The sequence below is a fragment of the Phymastichus coffea genome, unplaced genomic scaffold, assembly GCF_024137745.1.
Source record: "Phymastichus coffea isolate CEN01 unplaced genomic scaffold, Cenicafe_Pcof_1.1 PCOF00071, whole genome shotgun sequence".
NCBI lineage: Eukaryota > Metazoa > Arthropoda > Insecta > Hymenoptera > Eulophidae > Phymastichus > Phymastichus coffea.
In genome coordinates, this window is record NW_026706882.1 from 701,870 (window position 1) to 729,779 (window position 27,910).

Below are 27,910 nucleotides of genomic sequence, written 5' to 3' on the forward strand. Positions count from 1 at the left end.
TCTCCAGGCTTACAGGGTAGAGCTCGCAGCGTACGTACATATCTATGTATAAATATATACATAGCAGAGGCTTAGGGTTTGCACGACTCGAGCAATATTATCCTCCGACGAATTCTCCGGCAACTTATGCGCTCCCTGCGTCTGCGAGCAGAAAGCCAAGTGACTGAGAGATGAAATTCGCAGAAATTTCGCTTACAATATTGTCTCGAGCTTAATTGTTTCGCGCGCCGTTTACGTGAGATTACGTTGTCGAGCCGTGTACTGCCACGGCGCGCGCACCACGACCATTCTTAAATCATTGAACACGGTTATTGTCGACGGAACGAGTGCCTGCCATAATTTCGTGCGATTTCCGGTTTATCACCGAGTAAAAATTAGCTCCGAGGGCGACATGCGCGCGACGCTAAATTTCGCGATCACCGAAATCCCTGAACTTTCGGCAGAATGCGTGGGCGCGATGTGCAACTTGGACCGGAATCGCTGATACAACAGACATTGTTTGACGATCCCACGAAAGCTTTTTCGAGGTTCCGTTGTTCGAAAACCGAGCTGCAACCGTCGCGTCGCGCTCGCCAATGAGAGAGAGAGAGAGAGAAAAGAAAGGTATCTTTCGGATATTCCACAATTCGCGGCTCGATTTCGATCCCCTGCCAAACTCATTGTCGCGTTCCATCACGCGCGCGACAGTCAACGTGAAAGCCACATGCTGCGCCGCATCGCGCGCCAGTCAGCCCGCGGGAGTTAAATCATGCGCGCAAGGTGTTTGGCCGACTTGTGCGTGTATCGTAATTACTGGATTGTTCGCTTGCACGAAAAAAAAAGAGAGAGAAGAGTTTGGGAGTGAGGGAGATTGAGTGGAGGCCATTACTCGCGTCGGTGAGGGAGCGAAGCTCGTAACGCTCAACTGCAGCGGCTGCCGCTGCGTTTCATAGACTGCTGCCAGATGCTGTGCGTATTGTCGTATACGTGTACGTATACATAGCAATACATATGAAACTGGGCACATGCGACGGAAAACGGCTTAGACTATGGCTTACGGAAATACGCTGCGACGTTGTAGTTATGACCGCCGAATTAGTTAACTGCAAAAAAATTGTATAGCGAGAGAATACCAATTTGAAACAAATCCCATTATCCTATTGATACAAGAGACATTCCATTAGGGACAGTTTCAGCTGGGAAGTTTCTTGGAGCAAGAGGAATCGCGTAGTTCGCGTAGTACATTATTCGATCAATATATCATGTCATCCTGTACAACAGGTATCGTATCTGTAAAGGCACAAGTTTTCCAATTCTCGACAAAGTTCACAATGAGCACGTGCAATTGTCTGTACAAGTGTAAAATTCGACGCAGTATTTTGTTATCTTGCGTTCATCGCGCAGAAAAGCATTAATCAATAATTGTCAGGGTAATTGATTTTTCTAAACGCCGAGTCATTCGAATTCCAACTTGATTACTCTGCGAATGGTATTCACATAACGAAACACAAGAGAATTGGTAACTTAATTACTTGCGGTTATTATACTAAGTAGCCGAGTAATGACGGCCATCCGTCGCTCAGCAAGATTGTCGCCAGCTAAACTTTCGAACATAAAATTACAAGTCACTCTCAGCTAAATATTGTTCAGCTCAACAGTCGCTCAAAGAGATCATTCGATCGAATATCGCCCGACGAAAATATTTAATATCAAACGTCAACTATGTTTCAACGGTAATGATATGACCGATATAACCACTTTCTATTATATAATCAAAGCAGTTGTTGCGAATAACATTGTAATCAAACGCATTAAATTACATATATCAGGTGCGCTGATCGTACTTTAAATGTTTAAGCTTTAAGCATTTGTTGCAAAGAGAAAGATGAAATAATGTAGATGAAACTGAAGTAAACCTCACTGACGGTTCTACGTACTCGTCGACTTTGATATCTAAATAATTTATTGTAAAATATTTTTCTTGAATACAAGGGAATCAATTTAAAAACCAATTTACTTTACTTTTTCATTTATTACTGAATCGCACGAGCAGTTTTTTTTTCTGAGCACGAAAATGATGTATGCGGATTATCTGTGTACTCCTAAATCATGTTTCCGCTTTCTCGAGCAATATTATTAATTACGTTGATCGGATCGCCTTTTCAATTATAACTAGAATGTTCTGTACAACTTTCGTTTCCAACGGATATTCGTAATTACCAATTTAGCTTTGTACGCGCAAAAAAAAAACTATTCACATGAGAAAAAATTGTCTTAAAGTGGGATGCAACGTAACGTATGAAAACGATAAGTCTCAAAATAAGAAATATATTTTCTTATTTAAGTGAAATTGTTTTTTGATATAAGAAAAATATTGTTTGAATTTTCATAAAATAAACACCGAACATAAAATAAAAACCAAACATAAAATAAAATGTAATTATGAAATATTATTCTTAAGAAAATAATAGTCACTACTAATTTTCAGAAATAATTCTTTTAATAATATAAAAAAATTTCCGAAATTTTGATAACATTAATGAATAAAGATGCAAGATCAACATGTTTGCGCGGTATTCGCGACTGTTATCGTACAGGGACTCTTGTTTCTTCGCATCTTCCGGTTGATCGTTATACAGTTCAATTCACTACAGTGAGTTGTAGTCAGCACTCCATACTTGTTTGTTCAGAATAAAGTATCAATTAACCCGAGCTCTGTATAAGCCTTTCGTCAAATCTACTACAAACCCCTAGACTGTAGATCATCCAAAACTTACGGTACCAAATTTTTATGGTAGTGCAAATCTAATAAACAGTATTATTCATAGTATTACATAATGAACTGCTCATAATTTACTCAAACTTTACTCTTTAGTCATGCAAATGATTCGTCGAAATAAATTTGCAGGGAAAATTTTTGAATATAATTAAATTTTTTGGGCAAGTTCCTTTGGTGGTGCCAATAACTTTATTTCAATTATTCAGGACTAGACCAACGCTGAGGGAGAATTTGATTCAAATAACAATTTTTCGACTTTTTGAAACTGGAAAAATAATCATTTTTACCCAATCAGTATATGCCCAATGCTTGGATTTTAAAAAATGATCAATGAAATACAACAAAATTATGCAATAAGTTGGAAGCTTCAAAATTACAATCTGTCTTTGTTAGTACTTTGGAATTGTCCGTTCGCGAAACTTTAAGTTTCACCTTGTCAAGTTCCGTCTTTAGCAACTTTGACGTCTATATTGAATGTATTTTCAAGTTTCAAGTTATGTTGTCGGTACTATTTTCCAGCTAAATAAATAAATTACGTAAATATTTTCGCTTATGTTCATGAATATAAGAAACTGCGATTTCAATTATTATTAGACTAAATAAATTATCCACGCTCCTAGCTAGTAAACTTTGTATTTGTCCAAGTCGTTAGATAAGCAAAAAACGTTAAGCTACGAGCTTTCGAATAGTATATGATGGTACTTTGTGATGGGAAAAATTAAAGAATGAAAACGTGTCATAAATGTTCTAATACTAGACATGAAAATCTCGTCTAAATTTTGCTACGAATATCAATCGACCAAATCTTATAGAACACTATCATACAAGATTAGCGGATGAACGATGAAAGGCGTGTACGTAAAAGAGCGAACGCGAAGCGTGCGTGCAGTTGATCTATATGCTATAGAGGGCCTCTATCGCAGCAAACTCCTGTGTGTGCAGTCTAACATCAAATATCGCAGAAGCGAGATCAGGACTTTGCCTCGTCGATACAACAGAGGGCATCCGCATGATGCGGTTATACGTTCGACCAACTGAAAGTCTATTCCGTAATCGTGATACGTCCACGCGAGCTGAAATATCCATCGGCTCTTATTCGCTTCGCTGGGAATTTCCGTTTCCTCGGAGCGCTCTGTGATCATAATACGTCGCTTTAGTTTTGCGCGACCAGAGACATTATTCCAGAAACGATACGAACTTCATTGCGTTTTCTTTTTTAATGGCAGCGCTAAAAAACAGAACATCGCTTATTTCGCTTGAGCGCTGTTGCGCGCACTCCTCGAGGAAAGGTCTCCCGAGTCAAGAAAACTTTTTTCGAAATAAGGCATATTTTTTCTAAGATTACGCGAGTTAAAATTGTTTCTTTTCTGACATCGAGAGAAATGCTTTACATTTAAGAAATTTTTTGCGCTGCGATTACTCGCTGCCAATAACTTGTACGCCGTATTTAATTATTATTTTGCTCGAAAGTAAAATCTAAATGTCAGTGGACACTATCGGCAGATATTGTTGCCAAAAACACTTCGATTCGGTCAACCACGCCTGAGGAAGATACGTCTTTTTCTGTCGCCTACGACGTTCGCTGGAATCGAACCTATATATTCTCTATCAATAGTGTCATAATCTAATTTACCAGTAAATAGTATGGCCTCGACATACACCGCAAGACATAACAATGCCATCGCCGCGCCTTGTCGTCGTTGCTGTCCAATAATGCCGAAAGCGACGTCAGCGTCGCTGCATGCGGTCTTAGCGTCAGCTTTATTCATTGACAAGCCATGCCGCGCTCACGGATATTATCATCAGACAGTTCTTCTGCTTCTCTAGGTGGCATCCTGGACTCTGCTGAATAGCATGACCTATAAGTAAATAAATAATTTACTTTGTGATAACGTTGAGATATTTAGATAGAGCATTATTTAGAATGATATTCAGTTAGTTTAGTTTTCAGTTACAGATGCAAATATTTTCAAACTTGTTCAATCAATCGACAAACAAAACCATTTAGTTATCTCAAATTAATTTCAGTTTGCACGAGCATTTGAATAATTTCTTATGAAAAAAATGGCGTACCGAGCTGATAGAACAAAACAAACGTTGAAGTAATCTAAGAATGTATTCTGCGACATTTGAACGGATTTTTTAATATTAAACACTTTTATATATTGTGAATAATCTGATTGGACCAACCTAGGAAAAATAAAAATTCTTTAGTACATATATTAACTTTAAAACATAATAAATTTAGTTCTAACAGCAGTATTGTCATCACAACAAGCAGAACAAGTACAAGATGTGGTAGTAAAGTACAATTACTCAAATTACAATTCAACGTATGTTTGTTAATAAAATATAATGTGTTGTAGTTTTATTAAATTTTACGTTACTCCGTTTGACCGATATTTTGTTCAATTCTTAATTATAATATTTTCTACAGCAAATAATAGTAATACATGAATAATAACTGACTTTGAGAAATAAATAAAAGTTAAAAACCATTGAAAAAATAACTTTTCTAGAAGATTGTCACAGTGAAAGCTGAAGGTTGACTCAAAAGTTCAAATGCTATAAATACGTTTTTCGCGTCAATAAATGCATACTAGTGCCATCTATCGCCATAGACAATTGACGAGTGAGGATCCACCGATCGACTCTGACAAGATAGATTTCTATATTAACTCAACAGCTGCATAAACCTGATGAAGGCGGCAAGGCGCGGGGCGGCCGCCAGGTGTTCACAATATAGAAACCCACCTGGCGGGAGATGATCAAGAGAAAAGAGCAGGGCAGAGGGCGGCTGAAGCAGGCGCGCAGCGCAAGCGGCGCGTCAGTTTTTATAATAGTGTTCGCGTGTAGACAGACATCTTGGAGTGAGAGAGAGAGGAGGCTTCGGGCATCATCGGGTTCGAATGGATAAGAGCCAGCGCTCGGAGACGGTCGCCGTGCTGGCGAACATGTCCGAATCGCTGGCGATCAAAGCCGACGGCGAGCGGCAAGTCGCGACGGTAGTGCAGCGCGCGAGTTCAACGCCGGCTACCCCCAACGACAACACCGTCGCCGTTGTGACGACCCAGCCAACAACGACAGCACACCCGGTGGCCGTCGCAGCAAATGTTGCCACGGCCACCGGGGTGCCCGTCTCCTTACCCCTTGGCTCCATCATCGGCGTTGCTAATGCCACCAGTGGCACCACCTTCAATGTCATCACCTCCGATCAACTACAGGTACACATAGTCCTACCACTTTTTTCTTATTTTTCGAACAATTATCCGCTATCTCTTTTTTCTCTTTTCTTTATTTTCTTATTTCGATATTTTTTAAGGCTATTGATTGTCCTGGATATTCAATTTTTGATTACCTTTCTCGCCGAATTATAATTGTTAATTTTTATGCTTTTATCTGTAGATTTTTTAATACAGTCTGCTAACTTTCTCTAGACTTATTTTTTCAAATGACTCAGTTTTTTTACTTTCTTCAAATGCATTAAGTCACGTTTCTCGAAATAGTAAAATGTTATTTACTAAAGTCAAGCCGCGTTTTATTATTTTTCAAAAATCAACGCTCTATTTTTCTCTACAAAAAGACCGAAATAATAAATTAAGTTATAAAATTAATTAATGACTTAGAAAAAATTAAATAACCAAAATAACATTCATATGGAATCAAATTCAAATCAATAAAACTGGATACTATTTATTTACTTGCTTTTTCATGTTGATAAAAACTGATATTGAATATCTTTTTAGCTACAATCTGGACAATTCAAACAAATGCTCTGTGTGGACAATGGTTTTATCTGTGAAGCAAGAGATGATAAGTCTGATCCTTTGAGATGGAATGGAGAATTGAAAGCAACTCACATTGTGATACAAAATAGTGGCGAGGAGAGTGAAAGTGAACCTATTCATGTCACGTCAGGAGCATCAAGTTCATTGTGTAGTTGGACAGAGTGTGCAAATATGGCAGTTTTACCAATTAGATGTAAGAGTACAAATGCTGAACTACACAAATGTAAATTTGGGTCGGGTGGACGGGGAAGATGTATTAAGTACAATGATATATGGTATACGCCTAGTGAATTTGAGGCATTATGTGGTAGAGCATCAAGCAAAGACTGGAAACGAAGTATTCGTTTTGGTGGTAGAAGTTTACAAACGCTTATCGATGAACAAATACTCAGTCCACATGCCACTTCTTGTACTTGTTCTGCTTGCTGTGATGATGATACTGCTGTGAGAATTGAATTTATTATGTTTTATAAAGTTCATATATGTACTAAAGAATTTTTATTTTTCCTAGGCTGGTCCAATCAGATTATTCACACCATATAAAAGACGAAGAAGGGCAAGAGATCCAATGGATGGTGATGGACCACCACTAAGGAAACATAAAACTGAATCATCTAGGGATAGCCACAATGATGATAGTGAAGCAGAATTGCAAGACAAAAACTGTTGGCCAGCATTTGTCCCTGCAGATAATATTGTGGCTCAACAGCAAGAGACTGATCATTTAATGACAAATGTGCAAGCAGAAAATGGACACATTGAGAGCAAATTCACTAAGCTTGATGAGCTGTCAAATAAACTCTTGAAAATTGCTCAAGATTTTAAGAAAGTCATAGAGGAATTGAAAGCAGAAGAGAGCAGACAACAAAAAAGGGATTTATTGAATAATGTCAATCGCACTGACGTGATAGACACTGTGGGATTACAACCTGCTTCAGATACTCACAGTAAAAAGGTATTAACATGTCTAGTAATTAGTTAATTAGTAAAACTTAGGTATTTTTAATAAAATCAATTATCTCATAGTGTGCCAACTGCAACAGAGACGCCTATGCCGAGTGCTCACTATGTCGACGGACACCCTACTGCTCGACATTTTGCCAACGAAAGGACTGGAATGTACACCAAGTAGAATGCGTCCGAGATGCTACTGAGACAGTGATGCTCATAGTTGAGAGTAGCACAGGAGATGCGGCTACTTTGGCTGCAGCTACTGCTGGGGACCAATAACTAGTATTTCTTTCTCCAGTGAATTGCGTTGATGAGGTGTAATGCAAATGATTATTCATTTCTTTAGGTTAAAATCTATTTTAATTTAAATGAACCACTTGCATAAAATGTGGCATTACTGATTCTCTTTCCATCCATCGTAAACTTATGCAACTTGAAATTTAGTTATTTTTCATATAAATGTAAATACTTATAATTAAATGTAATTATAGGATAAATTTAAGATCATATATGTGCAACATTTGTACAAAAAATTAGCCTAACTTAATTGTGTATTTGGACAAATCAAATGTTTTATTATTGTAACATAAAACTTATAATACGTTCCAGTTGAAAGGCAATGTAATGAATATACAAAAAAAGTGCTAATATGTAGAAAGAAAATGTTTTTATCTGGATGTGTAAATATTGTATGAATTTTGTACTTATGTCATTATGGCTATTTATTTTTTAAATTAAAATTTTAGTTCAAACTTTGGAAATTCATATTTACTATTAGACTGCGCCAAAACAGTATAACTATTTTAATAAAAAAATTGTATATGTATTATGTAAAATTTTTGTATAAAAGTAAAGGAAGTACTTCCTTTTTTAATAAGTAAAAAATATGAAGGAATTTCATTAAGTTATCGTCGTATATTAATACTTCTGGTGACTAATGTTCATTAATTGATTTTACTTATAAATTTTAGTGTAATCAAAAAGTTTCCATGTATTATTAAAATAAACAATCGTAAATTGTTCAAATTTTCTTATTCCGCTTTATTAAATTTGCATCCTATATATATTTATCAATTTTCACAACCTGAGATAAAATTAAATTTTTATAATGTTATTTGATTGGTTATACTTTATACGTTTACGTTTTAACAGTAAATTAATAATTTTTTTTAATATTTCAATATTCGATTATTTTTAGCAGTGTAATTAGAATGTGCAAAGGGTTTTTTTAAAAAAGCGTTACTATATAACAAACGTTCTGATTTGGAAATGCGTGTGTATGTGTTTATATATGAAGAAGTGGGGAGCATAACGTCGCATGATAAAGTACCGGCACTTGGGATCAGGCAGTGTTCTCACATCCTTTCGAATAGGCGATTCGCTCGCACTTTGTCGTTGTGCAGAAAAATAACACTGTTATTTTTAAAAAGGTCCTTAATTTTAATCCTACATGCGAGAATGTCGTCTGAAAAAGTCGATTGGGGAAAATATGTGGAGGAACAAGAAAAACTCACTTCACAAGTAAATAATTACATCCCTTTTTCGCGCAAAAAATATTCAAATAGCCTAACCTCGTTTCCTAACAGTCATCCATTTTTGCATCAGATTACTTGGAAAATAAACTTTATCCGTGTGTAACATAGTATTCACCATTTCTAAATTGTTTTTTTTAAATATAACACGAAATAACATCTATTACGTTTATTGTTACTGAAACTTTACACGTTTTCAATATTATACTTATAGCATTGTTTTTACTGCATAATTTTAGGTGACAAATTTAGATATCAGCTCGAAGTTGAGTTCAAATGCAACAAGCATAAACAATGTATCGCAAAACCCAGCACCTACATCTCAATCTTCTGCTGGAGCTAGTGTTCCTGGTGATGGTTCTTCCGAAGGAGATGATAAAGATCAGCCACTAGCTCCGGCTGAAAAATCTCTGCTTCAGAAGATTATTAGACGAGGACTTGTAGAAACCACTAAGCCATTAGAAATCCAACGGAAGAATCCTAACTCACCCTTGTACAGTATCAAAACTTTTGAAGCTCTTCATCTGTTAGTATTATTATAGTTTATTTTACTCAATATTGTACCATATGACAATTTTTCATACACTTGTTTAATGTTTGTTTTTAGAAAACCTGAGTTGTTAAAAGGTGTGTACAGTATGGGGTTTAATACTCCATCTAAAATACAAGAGACTGCTTTACCCACACTTCTAGCTGATCCGTAAGTTGAATTTTATAAAATATTCTTCTTGATACATAATGGTATAATAATTGTTTTATCTTGTAAAGGCCTCAGAATATGATTGCACAGTCACAGTCTGGTACTGGAAAAACTGCTGCATTTGTACTTGCAATGCTTAGTAGGGTAGATCCTACCAAAAATTATCCACAGGTTCTTTGTTTATCACCAACTTATGAACTGGCAATTCAAACTGGTGAAGTAGCAGCAAGAATGTCTAAGTTTTGTCCAGAGATAAAATTAAAATATGCAGTTAGAGGAGAAGATTGTAAGTAGTTTTAACTTTTATGTTAGTTTGCTATTTTAGTCATTAAAAATTTGTATCTAATGATCGGGAACTTGGACTTTTTTAGTAGCTAGAGGGAGCAGGCTACAAGAGCACATAATTATTGGAACTCCTGGAAAAGTTTTGGACTGGAGTCTTAAATTTAAATTTTTTGACCTAAAAAAAATATCTGTTCTTGTCCTGGATGAAGCTGATGTAATGATTGCTATGCAAGGTCATCAAGATCAATGTATCAGAATACACAAGTAAAAATAAAAAAAAATTCATTAAATATTTTTTAATAAAAAAATCTTTGTACAATAGTATGATAACTTAACTAATATTATACTTTCAGAATGTTATCTCCAACAACTCAGATGATGTTCTTCTCAGCTACATATGATCCAGACGTAATGGAATTTGCTGAAATCATTGTTAGTAATCCTATAATTATAAGACTGTTGAAAGAAGAAGAATGCTTAGATAACATAAAACAATATTACGTTAAGTGTAACAATATGGATGAAAAGTATCAAGCCATAACAAATATTTATGGAGTAATCAGTATTGGACAAGCTATCATTTTTTGTCATGTAAATCTAATATAATAATATAAGATTAGCGTAAACCGTGAGTCAATTACTAATTTCTCTGAACAACATTTTTCAGACAAGAAAAACTGCAAGTTGGTTAGCAGCTAAAATGACAAAAGATGGACATGCTGTAGCCATTTTATCCGGGGACCTAAATGTTGCTGACAGAATTCAAGTTCTTGATAGATTCCGGGAAGGGATGGAAAAAGTTTTGATTACAACGAATGTTCTCGCAAGAGGTAGGAATTTTTTATATGAAATTATGATACTTAGTCCATAATATTCATTATCATCAAACATTTTCATTACTTCATGATAGGCATTGATGTTGAACAAGTGACACTAGTGGTCAACTTTGATCTTCCTATTGACCAGCAAGGCAGAGCCGATTGTGAAACATATTTGCACAGAATCGGTAGGACAGGACGATTCGGTAAATCTGGCATTGCGATAAATTTAGTTGACTCTCCTCATGCAATGAAAGTTTGTCAGGACATCGAGCATCATTTCAAAAAAAAAATCCACTTGTTAGATGCTGAAGATGCTGATGAGATTGAGAAGATTGGTGCTTAATGTTAATTTTAATGCATGATTTTTGGAGATAATTTATCATTTAAATGAAGTCTTTGTATATTAAGAACGTATAGGTTTCTATTCACGAAGAATTCTTATAAAATAAACCTGTTTCGTAATATTTCTTCTCGTTAATTTTTTTACTCGCATTTTACAAAATTTTTATCGTTTTTAACTAGATAATCACTTTTCTTGACTTTATCAATCCTATTAACTTGAATTTTTTATCTTTATGCTGTCTAATAAATTTTTACACGTTTCATTTTATATAATCAGTCATTCGAAGGAAAACCTGTTTAACCAAATCGACAAGTTTTCGTAAAAAAGTAAGTTGAATTTCTTTCAAATTATTGAAGATTTTTAAATAATCTGTATATATTTTTATTAGATGCAGCTGTGCATGAAACAACATAAATGCCAAAAACAGCTCAAACAGAATGCAACCAGAGCCTGCAAGTGTTGCGGCACACGATTGTTACATGTGTATGTATGAAGTTGCTTACCATCCATGAGAGAGAGAGAGAGAGAGAGAGAAAAAGAGAGAGATCAGGGATGTTGGGTAGGAGGGAGGGGAACGGGGAATGGTGCGACTTGTGCAGACGACGACCGAGTAGACTAGAGCCAGTTGCGAACCAGTAGTCGTCCGAGTAAGAGTTGTGCGCGCGCGTTTTTTCCTTTCCCGATCGCGTGCCTAACGAATCAGGCGTCCTGGTGGTCGATGTTCATCGAGGGCGCACATTGTGAGTACAAGTTACGATTGCCAAGATCCCTGATTTTTCGTCATCTCGTGCAATCTTGACACCCTCTACCCTCTATATATGTGTGTGTGTGTGTGTGTGTGTTCGTGGTAATTGTGTATATATGCATTTAAGACGTACGCTATGCGATGACCTACAAGCCCGCGCACAAAGTGTCAATGGTTATAAATAGAGCAAAAGCAGAACGAGGCCCTTTTTGTTTTATTTGTTTGTGCGCCTTCTTCTCAAAAGAAAGAGTATTGCGATCGAGTATGTATGTGTGTATGTATGTGAATGTGAAAGCTTCGAAGCTTTTTTTTACATAACCTTATTGTACCTTCGCGCGTACGGCCCTACATAAAAAAGCAAGCGTCCTCTATTTGTATTATTCATAATGGGGTTCATATGAGTAAGATATTTTCTTTGTATAAACGTACAACGCCCCGGCGTGACGCGACACTGCAACTTGAACTTTCAATGACACTTTTTGCCGTAGAGCTTGCACTCTATGTGTGTGGAACTTGTGTTACTTTCCAGAGAGAGAGAGAGAGAGAGAGAGAATAATGCGATACGTGCCTGCGACTGATGACATGACATTGTCACGTGAATTCCTTGGAAAAAGCTGCGTTACAATGAATAATTTTCGTAGTAAGAAGAAAAGAGCAGTTACTTTGCATCCTCCTCTCTATATACAGAGTTGACAATAACGTATATATAGTTGCGTAACATAGAGTTGCACTTCTCTCTTAAGCGAGCGATGTAACAGCGTGAAAAAATTTGGCGGCAAAAGCTGCGAGAATAAATTAAAAGATGCCGGCAGCGTGTGGTACATAGATTGTTACCGCGACGACGATATGCTAGGCGTGCGAGTAACTTGTGTCTATAAGACAAGGTCAGGGCTTTCCGAACTCCATCTAAAAGAGAGCATATGTAATATACAGTCTTGCGTAACAACTTGTAAGGGTCGAGCTGAAACTTACAGTGAAAAATTTTTCTAGTGTTTTATTTTTTGGATTGCGATTAGAACGTGTGTGTTTTTTGATTACCGTTTTTGTTAGGAGTAAGAATTCCGGTGCTTCAAAATCCTTATCTGTCAATCTTTTCTCGGGCATATTTACTGAACAGACAATGCAGCTTGATGACCTTCAAGCGGATTTTTGACCGACAGTTTGTACTATGAAAATGAAGTCGGAAAATACTTATCTCTTCGACAAATCATGCACAAAGTGTTCATGCGTGCGTGTTTATACACGTACGCGATCTCGCAAATATTTACAAATAACAGTCGAGCAGAACTTTCGTGCATCGATCGCATAGTTTCAAATCAAAATGAGAAGCTATGAATGAGCCTACGTCACGACATTACGCGTTCACGAATAATAATGCCGGTGTATATACAAGCGCGTGACCTGCAAAAAACGCAAATATCCATTGTTCGACCTTGGATTATCGACAAAACGAAAATCGCCCTCCCACTCGCTCATAATGTTCGCGACTATTACACGTCAATTGTTCGTTTCTTTATCGTCCGCGTGCCGAGTCGTTAACATACACGTAATCTGTTCACAGTGCGTTATGTTTCTCTTTGTTTTTCTTTATTTACAGAGCCGGTGAAGCGTCTTTATGATTTTCGTACCGGTGAGCGAAAAGTGCAAGTTCCTGCTGGCTCGGGCGGGTGTTTTCTCTTTCCAATCAGCCTGGCACGAAAAATAGTATACACATCTAGAAAAGTAAAATGGCAACTGCATAACTCGTGGACATTGACACCCGCGGATGGAAAATACGAACTAGAATCTTGGCAAATGTTTTACCTCCCTAGATGTGTAATGTACTATTTTTCGTAACTGTCGAAAATGAGTGAAAAAGCGTACAATAATACCAAGTTGACATGTGATTATACTTCTGACAATTTTTATTTTGGCGTCGTGCCAGTTGTTACAAATTAATGTTGTGTTTTGATTCAACTTTTTTGCAACAGCTCTGACACCTGATAACAGTGAGATTTTTGTCGTAGTTAATTCCAACCTTGAGGTTGTTATTGTTTTTACTTTACGTAACGTGGATATATTCTCTATGAGTTGCAAACTTGATTTTTTGTTTAAAACGAACTATTTATTATAGAGAAATCATGAAATAAAAGTTTTATAAATTTCGTTCTATCCTACAATAGCCTAGTATGCTTCTCTTTTCTACCTCAAAAGATTTTGAAAGAGCTAGATTTTGGCACAATCTCTCGGTGCTATTTTAGTTACCGGCAGTTCTGTTTTTTTTTCGTTTGCCATAATTTCCTGGCATTTATTTTGATTGAAAGCTCAGTCTATTGAGGTTGTTAACTTTGCGCTTTGACATTACAAGATATAAATATATATTTTTTCTTAAAATTACCAATTCAAAAAGTATAGTTCTAATAAGTACTTATAAATAAATCAAAATCCATAATTTCTTTCTGCGCTTCTAATCATCATTCTAAAATTAATTGTTACGCGACGAGAGAAGTTAATAGTAATTTATTAAACTTGATAAAATGACATGAATCCTAAGCAGTGTTGTACCTTCTCACCATTTTCTTCCGATTTTCAAAGTTTATCAAACTGAATTGTTTTACTCAATCGCCTGCCACAATAGTATACTTAAAATTACTCAAATATTGAACCATTATATTTTTCATTAACAGCCAATTCGTTTATTTTACCAGTCGGCCTACTGTATTCGTTAAATTAACGAAAATTATACAGGCTAACTATTTTGGATTCGGATTTTGGCACACATATCTCATTGTTCCACAAGACAATATTTTATTCTTTCGTTTTACCTTCATATAATTTTTATATAGTTTGTAGTTTATTTTCAATTTGCAGCAGATTAAGTCGTCTTCACTTAATATTTATCAGCTGTATCTTTCATGAACAAATAAGTACTTCAATGTAAAAAAAACGCGTTGTTTACAATATCTACATCATTTTCACGGTCAACGACAACAGAAATGTTTTCCTCGTCGCAATTCATTCATCAACCATGAGGAATCTAACCATGTAAACTTCAAACAATTAACCAAATCTCTACGATAAAAACGTCATATATGCCACTTATCAAAACGTCTACACGAGAGCTTATATCTCTTTCTACAAGACGATGATTCAACGATTGCGTACCAATCTTCTGACACACGCATGATCACTGTCTGAAAATTCTGCGTGATTCACAACAGTAGTTTTTTTAGTTCTTCCCACATTTTCAAAATTGCTGGCGATTATCATATCGCAGGATGAGTTTTAGACGGTCCAATCGAATTTAAACGCGGCAAATTGACTACACGCACGAACAAACAATGTGTCTTTGAATCTAATCTTTTACCTCCAATTGCATTATTTTTGAAGCTTTATTCTTTTGACAATGCATGGATTTCAATTTTGCAAGTTTCGTTCTTCCCGTTGGCACAATAATAAAATTACGAAAAACTGTTGCCCATGGTCATGGTTACAAATCTATTCGATAATATCAATTGGCGAGTTTTCTTTGACATTACGGAATGATAATGGATCGTACATTCTTTTGTGATTTTATAAAAACTCTCTTAGATATTATAAATTAATTTTGACTCGTGTGATATATTATAATTTTTTTCGTATAACTGTGAAATGTGTGAACAAAATATTTATATTTAAGTTTATAGTAAATTTACAGAACCATAAAATCTCAACGATCTACTATTTTCATTTAATGGAGTTCAGATTTTTTTTTAAGAAATATATAATTCGTATACATAAAACAATTATGTCTCAATAAAAATTGTATAGCAAATTGGTTTTTCCCATTCGAATATTTGAAATAAAGGCCTCAGTTTATGATCGATTATTTTTTATTCACAATTACAAAATTAATGTAGAAATACCTTCGCAAATAGTATACGAATTATAATTACCAGTATTGATATATCAAAATATATACCTGTTGAAAGTACTTTGAATCTCAATAAATATATAAGTATATTGGCTACGATCCAATAAAAGAAATTTAAAAAGTTCATTGCATACTAGTAACTTTCGTTTTTATTATCTATAGGATTGCAATACTATAACCACTATGAAACCGAACAACGAGCAATTCTATTGAACTTTATCGCGAAAATCAAGGCAAGCATTCGCTACTTGTACGATGCAGATAAAGTTGAACAAAGGTTGACGATAACGGAATTTTCCAGTCAGTTGGAAAATGATCAGATGTAGAGAGCTTTCTCGTTTTACAAAAGCCAACGAAAATCAAAGATTTTGTGGAATCTCATTTGAAAACCGGTTTTTTCCAGACTCCCAGGCATCTCAAGCGTTTCCTTTCGATCTATTTAATTAAAAAAATTCACGAATGTACCTGATAACGATTATCGCCACGCTTAAAAATTCACACGTGAGCGTTGTGACTTTATGTTATCAGTCCTACCGCGTGCTCCTTGATAAAACGTATACGTAGAGCGTACGTGAGAAAATTTTGTTTTGAGTTCACAGTTACACATCTGTTCGTTTATCTCGTAATGTACGATGTTTCAATTCGGCAAATATAAGATTTGTGCATTTTTAGCAGGCAATAAATCTTAGTTCTATTTCATGAAATTGACAACTGTTTGATTTGTAGAACTTACGGTCTCTTTTGTCCTCTGTGATTTATGCCACTTACTTTACGTTTCTCACAATCGGAACTATCTGATTACACATCTCACTCGTGACTTACAGATGCAATAAACTAATGATTCAAATATACCGAGTTTTTAAAATTGAACGACAATCGTAATATACATCAAAAGTTAAACAAGTAGCCACGTGATAAATAAATCAAACGCTCAAACATTTCGAAGATGTCAAAGTCTAATTCTTCATTCATATTAGCATCTCGTCTAGTGACTATCTCAAGTTTACATAAGGATTGAGGTTGACTTTTTCAGCTGTTGTGTTAATCTTAGTTGTAAACTGCTACGTATATTTTTTCGCGTACATTAACCATTACGATGGTTATGCTCTTTACCTCCTTAATAAAGAAAACTTGCAAAATAAAACTCGATACATGCACGCGGATAACTCGTGTTTCACAGATTTTAGAAAAAAGTAAGGTAGTGTGCTCGAGTTTCTTTCACCGCATATCTGTAAAGCATTCGTCGGAAGGAAACGACATTGTGATTGCGTGCACGTATAGTTGCAGCAGGCGCTCTCTCCTGCACTTTCTTTCGTACAGTGCATCTTGTTAATTTATAGCAACCTTAAGCGACCGAAGCCCAAGAGCACGTGTTTCGCCCAATGACTCACCTCTCTCTCTCTCTCTCTCTCTCTCTCTCTCTCTCCCCCTCACTTTCTTTCTTTCATCGCAGACGCGAGTTCCAATTCTTAACTTACTTTTTCTAGCATTATAGACTATTTATGTGGAGTTGGCTCGTCACTGTTACTATAGTGTTTTCATATTTCAAGAAAAATTGCACGTAGTGGATTATTCAAACTGGATAACTGACGCACCCATTACATTTCGATATTGAAAATTCTTTCCGTGTCAGACGCCGAACAATTTCCTGAGTCCAATTTAGAAGATCACTCTGTTGCACCTATTGTACGACAATGTACGACTGACTCTTACAACTTGAAGAAGCTAATCGCTGTTAAATAATTTATTGACATCAGCTCTCTTGGCAGCACTCGCGAACGTTCGACCTCTTTTTGTTTAACAATGCTGCGAGAGGATTACGTTTACTCTTCGTAGTGCCATCAGGCCGCTTTAGTTTAGTACTGGCTTGGTAGAAACTTGATCGATAAATTCACCTGATTTCAGAATAATACGAAAACGACAAGACGACAACGATGGCCACCCTAAGACTCTTAGCGGCTGGCGTGAGCGCAGTAAGCGCCGGCGCCCTCACCTCTTATTATTTACTAACACCAGAGAATCCAGTAAGTAAATTGAATATCGCTTCAAGCTCGATTGACGAGCAATTTAGTGGAACGGAAGATACTTTCTTTTCAAATATTGAATTTGATGCTTCATTCGTTATAAATAACACAGTGGACTTATGATTTCATAATAACGTTTATTAATTGCATTTTAATGTAATTATAATGTGATATGACAATCCTTATGAGACTATCAGTGATGTGACTATATACCTAATGACATATTTATAAATTCTAAATAACTTAACACATTTAAAGTGTAGTCACTGTAACGTTAAAAATTAATATATTTATATTAAATATTATTCGTTTATTCATTCCACTGCTGTTACGTCTATATTTTTATTAAAATTGTGATGGTTTTATTAAATGTTAAAGATAATACTTATCACAAAAAAAATTTTGGTCAGAAAATTCATTTCCAACAATACAATAATTGATATATATAAAATCTTGTTTACATAGCAATTATTTTTATAAATACCAAACTCTAAGAATTGATTTAAAAACGCATTTCATGCGTGCATCTTTTAAACTATATCTAAAAAAATAAAATCGCTGATGTACTATATGTACAATTCTAATGTTTATCAAAAATTTGGTTTTTGCACTTACAATCACAATATTTTTGAATAAACGTGGTTTGTCCTGTGTACTCCTGATTAATAGCAAATGTAATCTGATAATTTAGAATTTAACTTAGGTCTTCTTCTTTTTGTTCTCACTGCTGCACTTTTCTCCAATTTCTCAACTTTATGCCTTTTAATCAATTTTTTTAAATTTCCGGTTTTTGTAGCTCTTTGATTTCTCTTTTTTTTAATATTAATTTTCTGTTCACTTTCACCAATTTCGTAATCATTTATGGCCTTTTTTTCAATTTCATGATCATTTATGGTCTTTTCTTGTTCAATTTTTATTATATCTTTTTGATCTATTTCTTTTTCTATTGGTGAACTAATTCCTAGTATCAATTCAATTTCTGATAGTGGCATTTTTGTAGAAGACTGTACATCCTTTGCTGATTGTATATTTACAAATTCAGTTGAAATTATAACTTTCTGATCTTCAATTGAATTAGTATTATTATATTGATTAACATCGTATGTATACTGATCATCACCTACTGCAATTGCATATTTCAAAGGATAGAGATTACTTAGTTCAAATCCCTTTTTGATGTCAGAATTTTTAAAAACTTGAGGAAATAATTTTTCAACTATTTTTAAAATGTCTTTAACTTTCAATGGTTTTAAACAAGCAGAATCCCATTTAGCACAAGCTATATTAACTTTAGTCCTCAAATTATTAAACACTCTTTCTTTCAGTGGCTGAAGTTGATTGTAAGTATGTAAAGGTAAGATCAACATGTATACACCATTTTCTTTAGCATAAGTTATTGCTTCAAGTGATAAACTAGATGCGTGATTATCTAGAATTATTAAGCATGGATCTGTTTTACTGCATTTTGCAGTTTTTACAAAATGTGCAAGATATTCTAGAAAATCACTTTTTGACAACCATCCACTTTTATTTGATACTCTCAGAGATCCTTCCAGTGCTTTTTCTATCATATCAGATGTGAAACTTGATCTTGGTATTTTAAACATAGGCACCAGAGCTGAACCATTTGCTGATATTGTTGACACCATAGTTATAAGTTCATCTAAATAAAAATATGTATCAGTAGAATTGAGAAATAATGTATGTGAATAAAAATAGCATTTTTTTATTATTGATTAATACCTGTTCCTGTAAAGTCTAATTCAAGAGACTCCTTTCTACCACGTCTTGCAAAAACTCTGTTAGGCTGATCAGCAGTAGTGATGAAAGCGATTTCATCGACTTTGAATATTTTACTATCTTGAAATTTAAACCTTTTCAACAATTCATCATAGTTTTTATAAAATGTTTGGATACTATGTGTATTATAACTAGCAATGTTAGTTATAGTTGGATGACGTTTCAAAAAAGCATTCAACCAATCCTCTCCTGCAGTTTCATTTTCCACCCAAGTTTGACGTAAATCCAGTTCATTTTGCATAGCAAACTCATATGCAAATTTTCTTATATTTAAAGGACCTAATCCTGTACAATAATCAGTGGCATCTATAAATTGTTCTACAAATTCATATTCAAGTTCTTTAGTAAAAACTTGATTAAAATTTTTCAGAGCTTTGATTTCTTTTTCTTTGGTAAAATCATAATATTTATATCTATTTAAGTGGTAGTATAAGGATGACACTTTGATCCCATATTCATCAGCTACTTTTGTCAATGATTTGGAATCAACTTTTATTGCTTTAACAGCTTGCAAGATGTGTTCTTTGTTATATTTACTATAAGTAGACTTTCGCTGATATGTTCTCACCATGATGATACTGTAAATAAAATAATAATTCAGTCAATAAACTTTGCAAAATTGCCCCAATTAACATTGCGTTTCGTAATGTTTACTTAAGAATAGAATTGTTGCGATAAGTTATATGATACTTACAATTCAAGTTTTTGATTCTGATTGTTCACAACATACTTTTTTCAGTGAGATTTCAAAAAATAAACAAGGTTAAACTATTATTTTTCTCTTTATTCTATTTAACCTCAATAGAGTCAATTGAAATTTGATTCATTTGATTGAATTTCATCACTCACGCTAAATATTCAAAGAACATCTTTGGAACAAGTTGTATTGACCTTTCTAACATCAAATAATTGCGAATTAACGTTGTAAATATTAGTTTTAGCGCTCCAACTGATCACTAACGGATACTACTTTTTTTTGTTTAAAAATAACTATTGATTGATTGACGCCACCGTTCGTAACATTCGCTTCGACTCAGCGGATAAGTAAAAGACTAACTTACCGACAAGAGTTCATAACTAGCAGATTTGAATTCATTTCAAAATTTTTAATTATTTAAATTGTTTCACAAACTCTCAATAGTAAACAGATAAAATACCGATTCAATAATCCAATTAATCGATGGTTATTATTTGTCGCTTAGAATACTAGAATAATATTAAAATATTGAAACAAAATTAAAGCGTAGTTGTTTTATTGTATTGATTTATTTCAATTGATTTAATATTATACTAAATATTATGAAATAATGTTATGAACTGTCAACAATAAAACAAATGAATGAAACATCAAAGTTCAAGCATTAATATAAATAGAAGAGAATAAGACGGAAAATGCTATATATAGCATATATATATTTCGTTTGTCGTAGGTACACGCAGAAAAAGCACGCCCACCAAAAAGGCCCCTACCATCGCGAGAGGATCAAGTGAAAACCCTGAAGAAAGGAGAAATATACGACGTGCTTATCATCGGAGGCGGAGCCACTGGAGCAGGATGCGCTCTCGATGCTTGTACACGAGGTACATTTCTTTATCTTTGATCATTTCAGAGATATGCTTTCATTTTAGTTTTACTTTTTGAAGTTTTTTTCAAAAAGAATGCTCTTCTGACGAATAGAAAATTAAAAGAGTGGAAGCGAACGTTGCATTGGAACAGCTGCCACTTAGATGATTTTACCTACCGATTTACAAAGAATATAATTTCATACAATAACGGTATTTTTTTGAGATGACAAATATGCAAGCTTCGTTTAATAAACCACAAAATTTTGAAGTCTTAAATTGATTAACTTCTTACAAATCATTTTTCATTAACCGTTATATTCGCACATTGAAAAAACTCTTGAATATTGTATAAATATTCAAAATAAATTTAAAAATGTTGAATATTTTTAGGCGTTTTCAGAAAAACCTAAAATTTTTAATTAAAAATTAATAGTAGACTCGTTAAAAGCATGCTTTGATAAAAAAAAAAAAAAAACGAAAGAATTTGGAAACTAAAAATGAAACTAAACTTATAACGTAGGTTTGAAAACCGCACTGATAGAAGGCGACGATTTCGCGTCTGGCACGTCATCGAGAAGCACGAAATTGATCCACGGTGGCGTACGATACTTGCAAAAGGCCATAATGCAACTCGACATCGAACAATACAGAATGGTCAAGGAGGCCTTGCACGAGCGAGCATCGATGATACATAACGCCCCGCATCTCGCCCACCCTCTACCAATTATGCTTCCAGTTTACACGTCAGTTAATATTACACAAAGTTTACCTTATTCCTACAAAACAACCTCACACGATTTTCGTTTTTTACCTCCAGATGGTGGCAGATACCTTATTACTGGGTGGGTATCAAAGCGTACGACCTTGTGGCTGGCAGTAAAACCGTCAAATCTTCGTATTACCTGAGTAAACAGAATGCACTCGAGCTGTTCCCTATGTTGAAGGGTGACAAATTGACTGGCGCGATTGTTTATTACGATGGTAACATAAGATGATTAATATTCTTTGTTACTACACGCGCGAACCTCGATAATTCGAATCATCAGGAAAATTAGGTTTCTAATATAAGTTCATCGAATTGTAAAATGCTATATTGAGCAAGTTCTATTTCCTTAAAATAATATTTTTGAATTACAAGATTGAAAAAAAAACAAACAAATGTAGTGTAAACGTTTGAATTGTCGAAGCTTTTCAATTATCGATGTTTGAATTTAATAAATACATATACGCATGTTACTTGTTTAATGTAGGACAACAAGATGACGCTCGAATGAATCTTGCCGTGGCATTAACTGCATCAAGGCACGGAGCAACCGTTGTTAATCACGTTAGCGTAACGAATCTTCTCAAAGGTTTAGACAGAGTATGTTGAACGCTATTCCAAAGTTATTACTTACGATTTTACCATCCAAATTAAAAAAATAATTTTTTTTTCGATAGGACGGCAAGCGAGTACTGACAGGAGCTCGTGTACGAGACGAACTTACCGGCGAAGAGTTCGACGTAAAAGCCCGAGCGATTATCAATGCAACTGGGCCATTCACCGATTCTATACGTAAAATGGACGATCAAAGTGTCCAAGAAATCTGCTGTCCATCGTCAGGTGTACACATTGTCCTACCCGGTTATTACAGTCCCGACCAAATGGGTTTGCTCGATCCAGCAACAAGCGACGGTCGTGTAATTTTCTTCCTCCCATGGCAGAAGCACACGATCGCCGGCACGACGGATTTGCCGTGTAATATCACGCATAATCCCAAACCGACCGAGGACGAAATCATGTTCATTCTACAGGAAGTTAAGAATTACCTGAATCCCGACGTTGAAGTGCGACGTGGTGATGTATTGTCGGCATGGAGTGGCATCCGACCACTTGTCTCGGATCCTAACAAACCAAATACTCAATCGCTAGCCCGTAATCATATCGTTCACGTTAGCCCATCAAAACTTATCACCATAGCTGGTGGTAAATGGACCACTTACAGAGCTATGGCTATGGAAACCATCGACGAGGCTATCAAAGGTTTGTCTTCTTTATACGAAGTTTCGTTTCGGATTAAACAATTGCGCCATTTGTAGCATGCGACTTGAAACCCGAAAGAGGATGTCAAACAGACGGATTTCTGTTGGAGGGTGCTCATGGTTTCTCACCTACTATGTACATTCGATTGGTACAGGACTTTGGTCTCGAATGCGAAGTCGCTCAACATTTAGCCAAGAGTTACGGCGATCGTGCTTTCGCTGTTGCAAAAATGGCTGCACTTACCGGCAAAAGATGGCCCATCATCGGCAAGAAGTTACATCCTGAATTTCCGTATATCGATGCGGAGGTAACCTTTTGTTATCTTGTTAGACCACAAACTGATTGATATTTATTTCGATAAATCCTTTAACAGGTTCGTTATGGTTGCCGTGAGTACGCGAGAACAGCAATCGACATGATTGCGCGTAGACTACGATTGTCATTCTTGAACGTACAAGCAGCGAACGAAGCATTACCGATGATCGTCGACATTATGGCTGAAGAGTTGAAGTGGAGCGAGGACGAAAAAAAAAGACAATTGAAGGAGGCTAACGTGTTTTTGGCTAACGAGATGGGACAAATCGTGAACAGAGCGTCGCGCGATAAGATTCCTATCAATCTTACCAAAGACGAGATTCAATTGTACATCAAACGCTTCCAGATTATCGACAAAGATCGCAAGGGATACGTCTCCATTAATGACATCAGACGAGGACTTAAGGTTCAATTGACATCGACATTGAGTTTTCGTCAAAAACGGGATTTCTTGATTTTAAATTATACCATTAGATGACTTTTATCAATTTTTTACGATATTTTAGATTTTTAACAAAATTTATGATTTTCACAATGCTTACGCGCAAGCGAAAAGTTAATTAAAAATAAGAAAAACAAACTGAACGAAATGACTTTTTAACAATGTATAGGCATGCGGCATTATATTGAGTGATCCAGAAATGCATTTGTTACTAAACGAAGTGGATGTCAGCTACAATGGGCAGCTGGAACTACAAGATTATCTACAGGTAATTGCTAGTTGACGGTAATTTTAAAGCTTTGTTTTTCTTTTTGCATTGCGCAGTTGTTCGGTGACAAGGACGTTCCCGGTGAAGAGCTTCACGAAATCTTGAAAGAAATCGACACTAACATGAACGGTCAAGTCGAACTGGACGAATATCTTCAGGTCTGTCAGCTAGTGACATCAAACAAACAAAAAAAAACAAGAACACTTTTCTCACAAGATTTAATCAGACTAATATTGCGGAGAAAATTCAGCTTTGTTACAGTGTGCAAGAAAAAATCAACGGATACTTTCCTGAATATTAATTTAATATTTTTCGTGCATGTGTTTTAATAATCATTCAGGAAATCTATCCTTAATAATATTTTAGCAACACTGTGCTTGTTATCATTCCCACTAGAAAATGCATCCTGCACTAATCATTTCTTTCTAGCGATGTTCACCAAAATGAGCTGTGAAATATCGCTAGTCGATACTTTAATTCCTTGCGTTATTCCAATCGAACCTATACCTGCGAATGGCGTAGGAAATAGTTGCGTGGCTTTATTTACTATAAAAAAGTGAATTGTTTTTAAAATTATGCTTAATGTTTTATTTGCGCGCTGAATATACCCAATCGAAAGGAGTTCTATTTATTATCAATTTTTATTTGCTTTAGCCAGTTATGATATTGAAAGCACGATTATTAAAAAGAATCCTTATACTAACTTCGTTATATTGAAGAATTTACAAGTGTAAATAATTTTAACATTGAGTATCGGTTTTGCAACAGATGTAACTATAACGAATAATTTAATTTCGAAAACTCTATGGCGACGGACCCTAAAATCGAAACTTCAGTTGTCCAGATTTTTCAACCTACTTTTATGGTGTATGGATTCTGTTTAAGATAATAAACATTACCTTGCATTATTAATCGGCCGGGTTCATTTCGTATAGATATCGTTTCTACAAAATTTGATTCTACGCGAATTTTTTAATTTTACGTATTAAACATAACATTTTTTAATTGAACAGAAAACATAAAATTATAATTACTAAAAAAGTACAATGATGTCTTATAGAATATTTTTTCTCAATCATTTTTTAATTTTTCGATAGAAATCTAATATTAAACATAACATTTTTTAATTGAACAGAAAACATAAAATTATAATTACTAAAAATGTACAATGATGTCTTATAGAATATTTTTTCTCAATCATTTTTTAATATTTCGATAGAAATCTAATATCAAATAATATTTAATTTTTCAAGAAAATAGTACTTCATTTTTCGTGTTCAATACAAAAGTATTACGTTAAATAAGCAAAATTTTTAAATTCGTGTAGAATCGGTATCTGTACAAAACGGATGAATAATTGAATTTGATCAACAATAAACGAACGATCAATATTATTTAAATAATGTTATTCCATAATAATTGATTTTGATAAAAATAGACGAAAATATAGTTAACTAGTTCTAAGGAATTTTAAATCCAATTCTAATTAAAATTATATTTTCATATCTAAACACTCAATATTGCTATTTATTTAGGATATTAAAAACTGAACAATTTTAAGATGAATAAACATAACAAATTATCGAACCGATTTTGGTATGACTCCTAATTTTTACAGAAGTCAGCTTTAGATATGAATTTAACAAAGATTGATCAGTTTGAAGATATGTTTTTATTTCGAAAAGTTATAAAATTGCTATACTATCTCTCGCGAATATTTGAAATTTTAAGTAAACATAGAAATTACTTGTTCTTGCATTTACAAAGGATAGTCTTCAAATGATCCATTTTTGATCGTGCATGATGTTGAACTATAAACAATGTACTGATAATTTATCAATACTTTATATGTAGCAAAAGTTTGCAAATCTGTAAATATTTTACAGTCATCCCAAATGTTACCAACGTAAATCATGAGTACAGCGTAGTTGAAAAAAAGAGAGAAATGCATCTAATTCTGTCATGAGCTAAGTAAACGCACACTAATTTGATTTATTTACTATGTAATTCACAGATGATGTCCGCAATAAAGTCCGGTCATGTGGCGTACTCGAGATTCGCAAGAATGGCTGAGATGGAGGAAGCTCAACACGAAAAGGACGTGCTCAAGAAGAAAATCAGCGTGGAACGGTCTGGCGGTGGACTTTAAACGAGTCGCCGTCGTTCATTTTATATAGATGAATAAATTGTCCGCATCTCCCATTTTCTCGCGTTACCATTAGCTCATTCTTATATCTTTCTCTTAAATCTTTGTGTCTATTGGCGTCAGTCATCGCATTATTTATTGCATTACGTGTAAAAAAAAAGAATTGGTTACATTTTAAGCGTCACATTACGGCGTTTCGGGTAACTTTTTACCTCGCCACTTTACACAGGATGTATATCCACTCTACTAGGCAATTCTAACGAATAAGACGAATAGAAATATCGAGTGACGCTTTGCTTCAAATAATGAACAAAAGCTTTCATTGAATTAGCTCAGTACAGTGATTAATTGATTCACTAAACATCTTATTTTGAAAAAGGCATTAGTAATATTTATTTGGTCGATCAATCACAGTGTCAACTAATGAAAACATGTGTAATATACGTGGTTTTTAAGAAAGATGTTATGCATTATTATATTTTTTGTTCGTTTATTTTTTAAAGGTGTAAAACGTCGAGGAAAGGACGTCAATAATGAGATTAATTATGTAATACTTGATTATATACGTGCAGACGCTTAAGGCGTAACTTTCGTCGTTATAAAGTGGAAACTTTGCCTTTTTCGATATTAAATAAAAAAGAAAGATATAGAACTTCTTATATCAAAAGCGAAGTGACTTTTACATGTGTAACGGTGAAATTATGAATTTTATTTATAGATGCGTGTGTGTACATAAGAAAACAAAAGATAAAAAGTAAAAACTCATCTTATATATCTCTGTAAAGTCGTGTGACCTTGAAATTGTTATTGTATCTAAACATTAGACTTAATTATGGGATTCAAACAATAATATTTCACGAGCGCGCGCGACGAATATTTATTCATTTTACCAGCAATATCATAAATGTTGTATTTGTCTTTATTGACAGAGGAAATTCGCGATTATTAAAAAAAATATCTCACTGGAAGCGATTTGTATAACATTCGTGTTAAATATAAAACTGAAAATTCTCGTAATCCATTGTTTATTTCTTGACCTACTCCTATAATAATCTGTTTCATTCATCTGACAATGAATCTATGCATTTTTGTTCTGTTCTTCAATATAGCGGAACGAAGGGTAATTGTGCCAATTCAAATAATTAATTTTGAAATTTTGTTTTGCAAATTACACTTGAAAAAAATGAAAAACTATGACATTCATTTATATAGTAAACATTATTACTCGTTCAACATCACTTTATTTATTTAAATATTGAAATAAATATTTTATCCTTGTATAATTAAATGCCGAGGAATTAGATTTTGGCGAATTGATTAAATTATAGGATTGATAATCTGTGTAATAAAGCGAACACGCAAATATGAAAAATTAAATTTCACGCGTTCTACCTCCTCTATAATTTCCAGTAACAGTAATTCGTTACAAAGTAAATTCCATTAGCCTCATAAAGAAGAGTATTCGAAATTACGATTTTTCAAAAGCTTAAGCGAGATAGACCTTCCAGAAG

General features: G+C 34.5%; 4 protein-coding genes across 6 annotated transcripts; 3 read left to right on the forward strand and 1 right to left on the reverse strand.

Moving 5' to 3' along the window:
- The first annotated feature begins 5,556 nt into the window (after positions 1 to 5,556).
- Positions 5,557 to 8,377, forward strand: LOC131667857 (deformed epidermal autoregulatory factor 1). Its single transcript, XM_058941592.1, has 4 exons — positions 5,557 to 5,982; positions 6,505 to 6,990; positions 7,058 to 7,501; positions 7,573 to 8,377. Exons 1-4 carry the CDS (start codon positions 5,668 to 5,670, stop codon positions 7,774 to 7,776), a joined length of 1,449 nt encoding a protein of 482 aa, XP_058797575.1. The 5' UTR covers positions 5,557 to 5,667; the 3' UTR covers positions 7,777 to 8,377.
- A 480-nt stretch (positions 8,378 to 8,857) lies between these two features.
- LOC131667847 (DEAD-box helicase Dbp80-like) lies at positions 8,858 to 11,299 on the forward strand. The gene is made up of 8 exons (XM_058941569.1): positions 8,858 to 9,018; positions 9,269 to 9,555; positions 9,637 to 9,729; positions 9,798 to 10,015; positions 10,101 to 10,278; positions 10,368 to 10,605; positions 10,682 to 10,844; positions 10,925 to 11,299. The coding sequence occupies exons 1-8, from the start codon at positions 8,956 to 8,958 to the stop codon at positions 11,176 to 11,178; spliced, it is 1,494 nt and encodes a 497-aa protein (XP_058797552.1). The 5' UTR covers positions 8,858 to 8,955; the 3' UTR covers positions 11,179 to 11,299.
- A 494-nt stretch (positions 11,300 to 11,793) lies between these two features.
- Positions 11,794 to 27,416, forward strand: LOC131667913 (glycerol-3-phosphate dehydrogenase, mitochondrial). 2 transcript variants are annotated; one of them, XM_058941676.1, is made up of 11 exons: positions 11,794 to 11,918; positions 17,721 to 17,839; positions 21,070 to 21,220; positions 21,726 to 21,948; positions 22,023 to 22,186; positions 22,456 to 22,568; positions 22,646 to 23,228; positions 23,285 to 23,535; positions 23,602 to 23,949; positions 24,155 to 24,253; positions 26,268 to 27,416. In XM_058941676.1, exons 2-11 carry the CDS (start codon positions 17,750 to 17,752, stop codon positions 26,400 to 26,402), a joined length of 2,157 nt encoding a protein of 718 aa, XP_058797659.1. In that variant the 5' UTR covers positions 11,794 to 11,918; positions 17,721 to 17,749; the 3' UTR covers positions 26,403 to 27,416. The 2 variants fall into 2 exon arrangements, with proteins under 2 accessions (XP_058797659.1, XP_058797658.1); XM_058941675.1 differs by lacking the exon at positions 24,155 to 24,253 and adding an exon at positions 24,310 to 24,411.
- Positions 17,852 to 20,631, reverse strand: LOC131667914 (uncharacterized). Of its 2 annotated transcripts, XM_058941678.1 has the most exons (4): positions 20,334 to 20,631; positions 19,583 to 20,217; positions 18,455 to 19,502; positions 17,852 to 18,380 (listed from the first exon to the last, which is right to left on the reverse strand). In XM_058941678.1, the coding sequence occupies exons 2-3, from the start codon at positions 20,208 to 20,210 to the stop codon at positions 18,502 to 18,504; spliced, it is 1,629 nt and encodes a 542-aa protein (XP_058797661.1). In that variant the 5' UTR covers positions 20,211 to 20,217; positions 20,334 to 20,631; the 3' UTR covers positions 17,852 to 18,380; positions 18,455 to 18,501. The 2 variants fall into 2 exon arrangements, with proteins under 2 accessions (XP_058797661.1, XP_058797660.1); XM_058941677.1 differs by having other exon boundaries at positions 17,852 to 19,502.
- Positions 27,417 to 27,910: the final 494 nt, after the last annotated feature.

Excerpts from the sequence above, each read along its gene's own strand:
- LOC131667847 (XM_058941569.1), top strand. The coding sequence starts at position 8,956 with ATGTCGTCTGAAAAAGTCGATTGGGGAAAATATGTGGAGGAACAAGAA. Across the intron at positions 10,016-10,100 it reads TGCAGTTAGAGGAGAAGATT|TAGCTAGAGGGAGCAGGCTA; the intron begins GTAAGTAGTTTT and ends GGACTTTTTTAG. Across the intron at positions 10,845-10,924 it reads AACGAATGTTCTCGCAAGAG|GCATTGATGTTGAACAAGTG; the intron begins GTAGGAATTTTT and ends ACTTCATGATAG.
- LOC131667857 (XM_058941592.1), top strand. The coding sequence starts at position 5,668 with ATGGATAAGAGCCAGCGCTCGGAGACGGTCGCCGTGCTGGCGAACATG. Across the intron at positions 5,983-6,504 it reads TCACCTCCGATCAACTACAG|CTACAATCTGGACAATTCAA; the intron begins GTACACATAGTC and ends ATATCTTTTTAG. Across the intron at positions 6,991-7,057 it reads GCTGTGATGATGATACTGCT|GCTGGTCCAATCAGATTATT; the intron begins GTGAGAATTGAA and ends TATTTTTCCTAG.
- LOC131667914 (XM_058941678.1), bottom strand. The coding sequence starts at position 20,210 with ATGGTGAGAACATATCAGCGAAAGTCTACTTATAGTAAATATAACAAA. Across the intron at positions 19,503-19,582 it reads ATTAGACTTTACAGGAACAG|ATGAACTTATAACTATGGTG; the intron begins GTATTAATCAAT and ends ATTTTTATTTAG.
- LOC131667913 (XM_058941675.1), top strand. The coding sequence starts at position 17,750 with ATGGCCACCCTAAGACTCTTAGCGGCTGGCGTGAGCGCAGTAAGCGCC. Across the intron at positions 17,840-21,069 it reads TACTAACACCAGAGAATCCA|GTACACGCAGAAAAAGCACG; the intron begins GTAAGTAAATTG and ends CGTTTGTCGTAG. Across the intron at positions 21,221-21,725 it reads TCTCGATGCTTGTACACGAG|GTTTGAAAACCGCACTGATA; the intron begins GTACATTTCTTT and ends CTTATAACGTAG.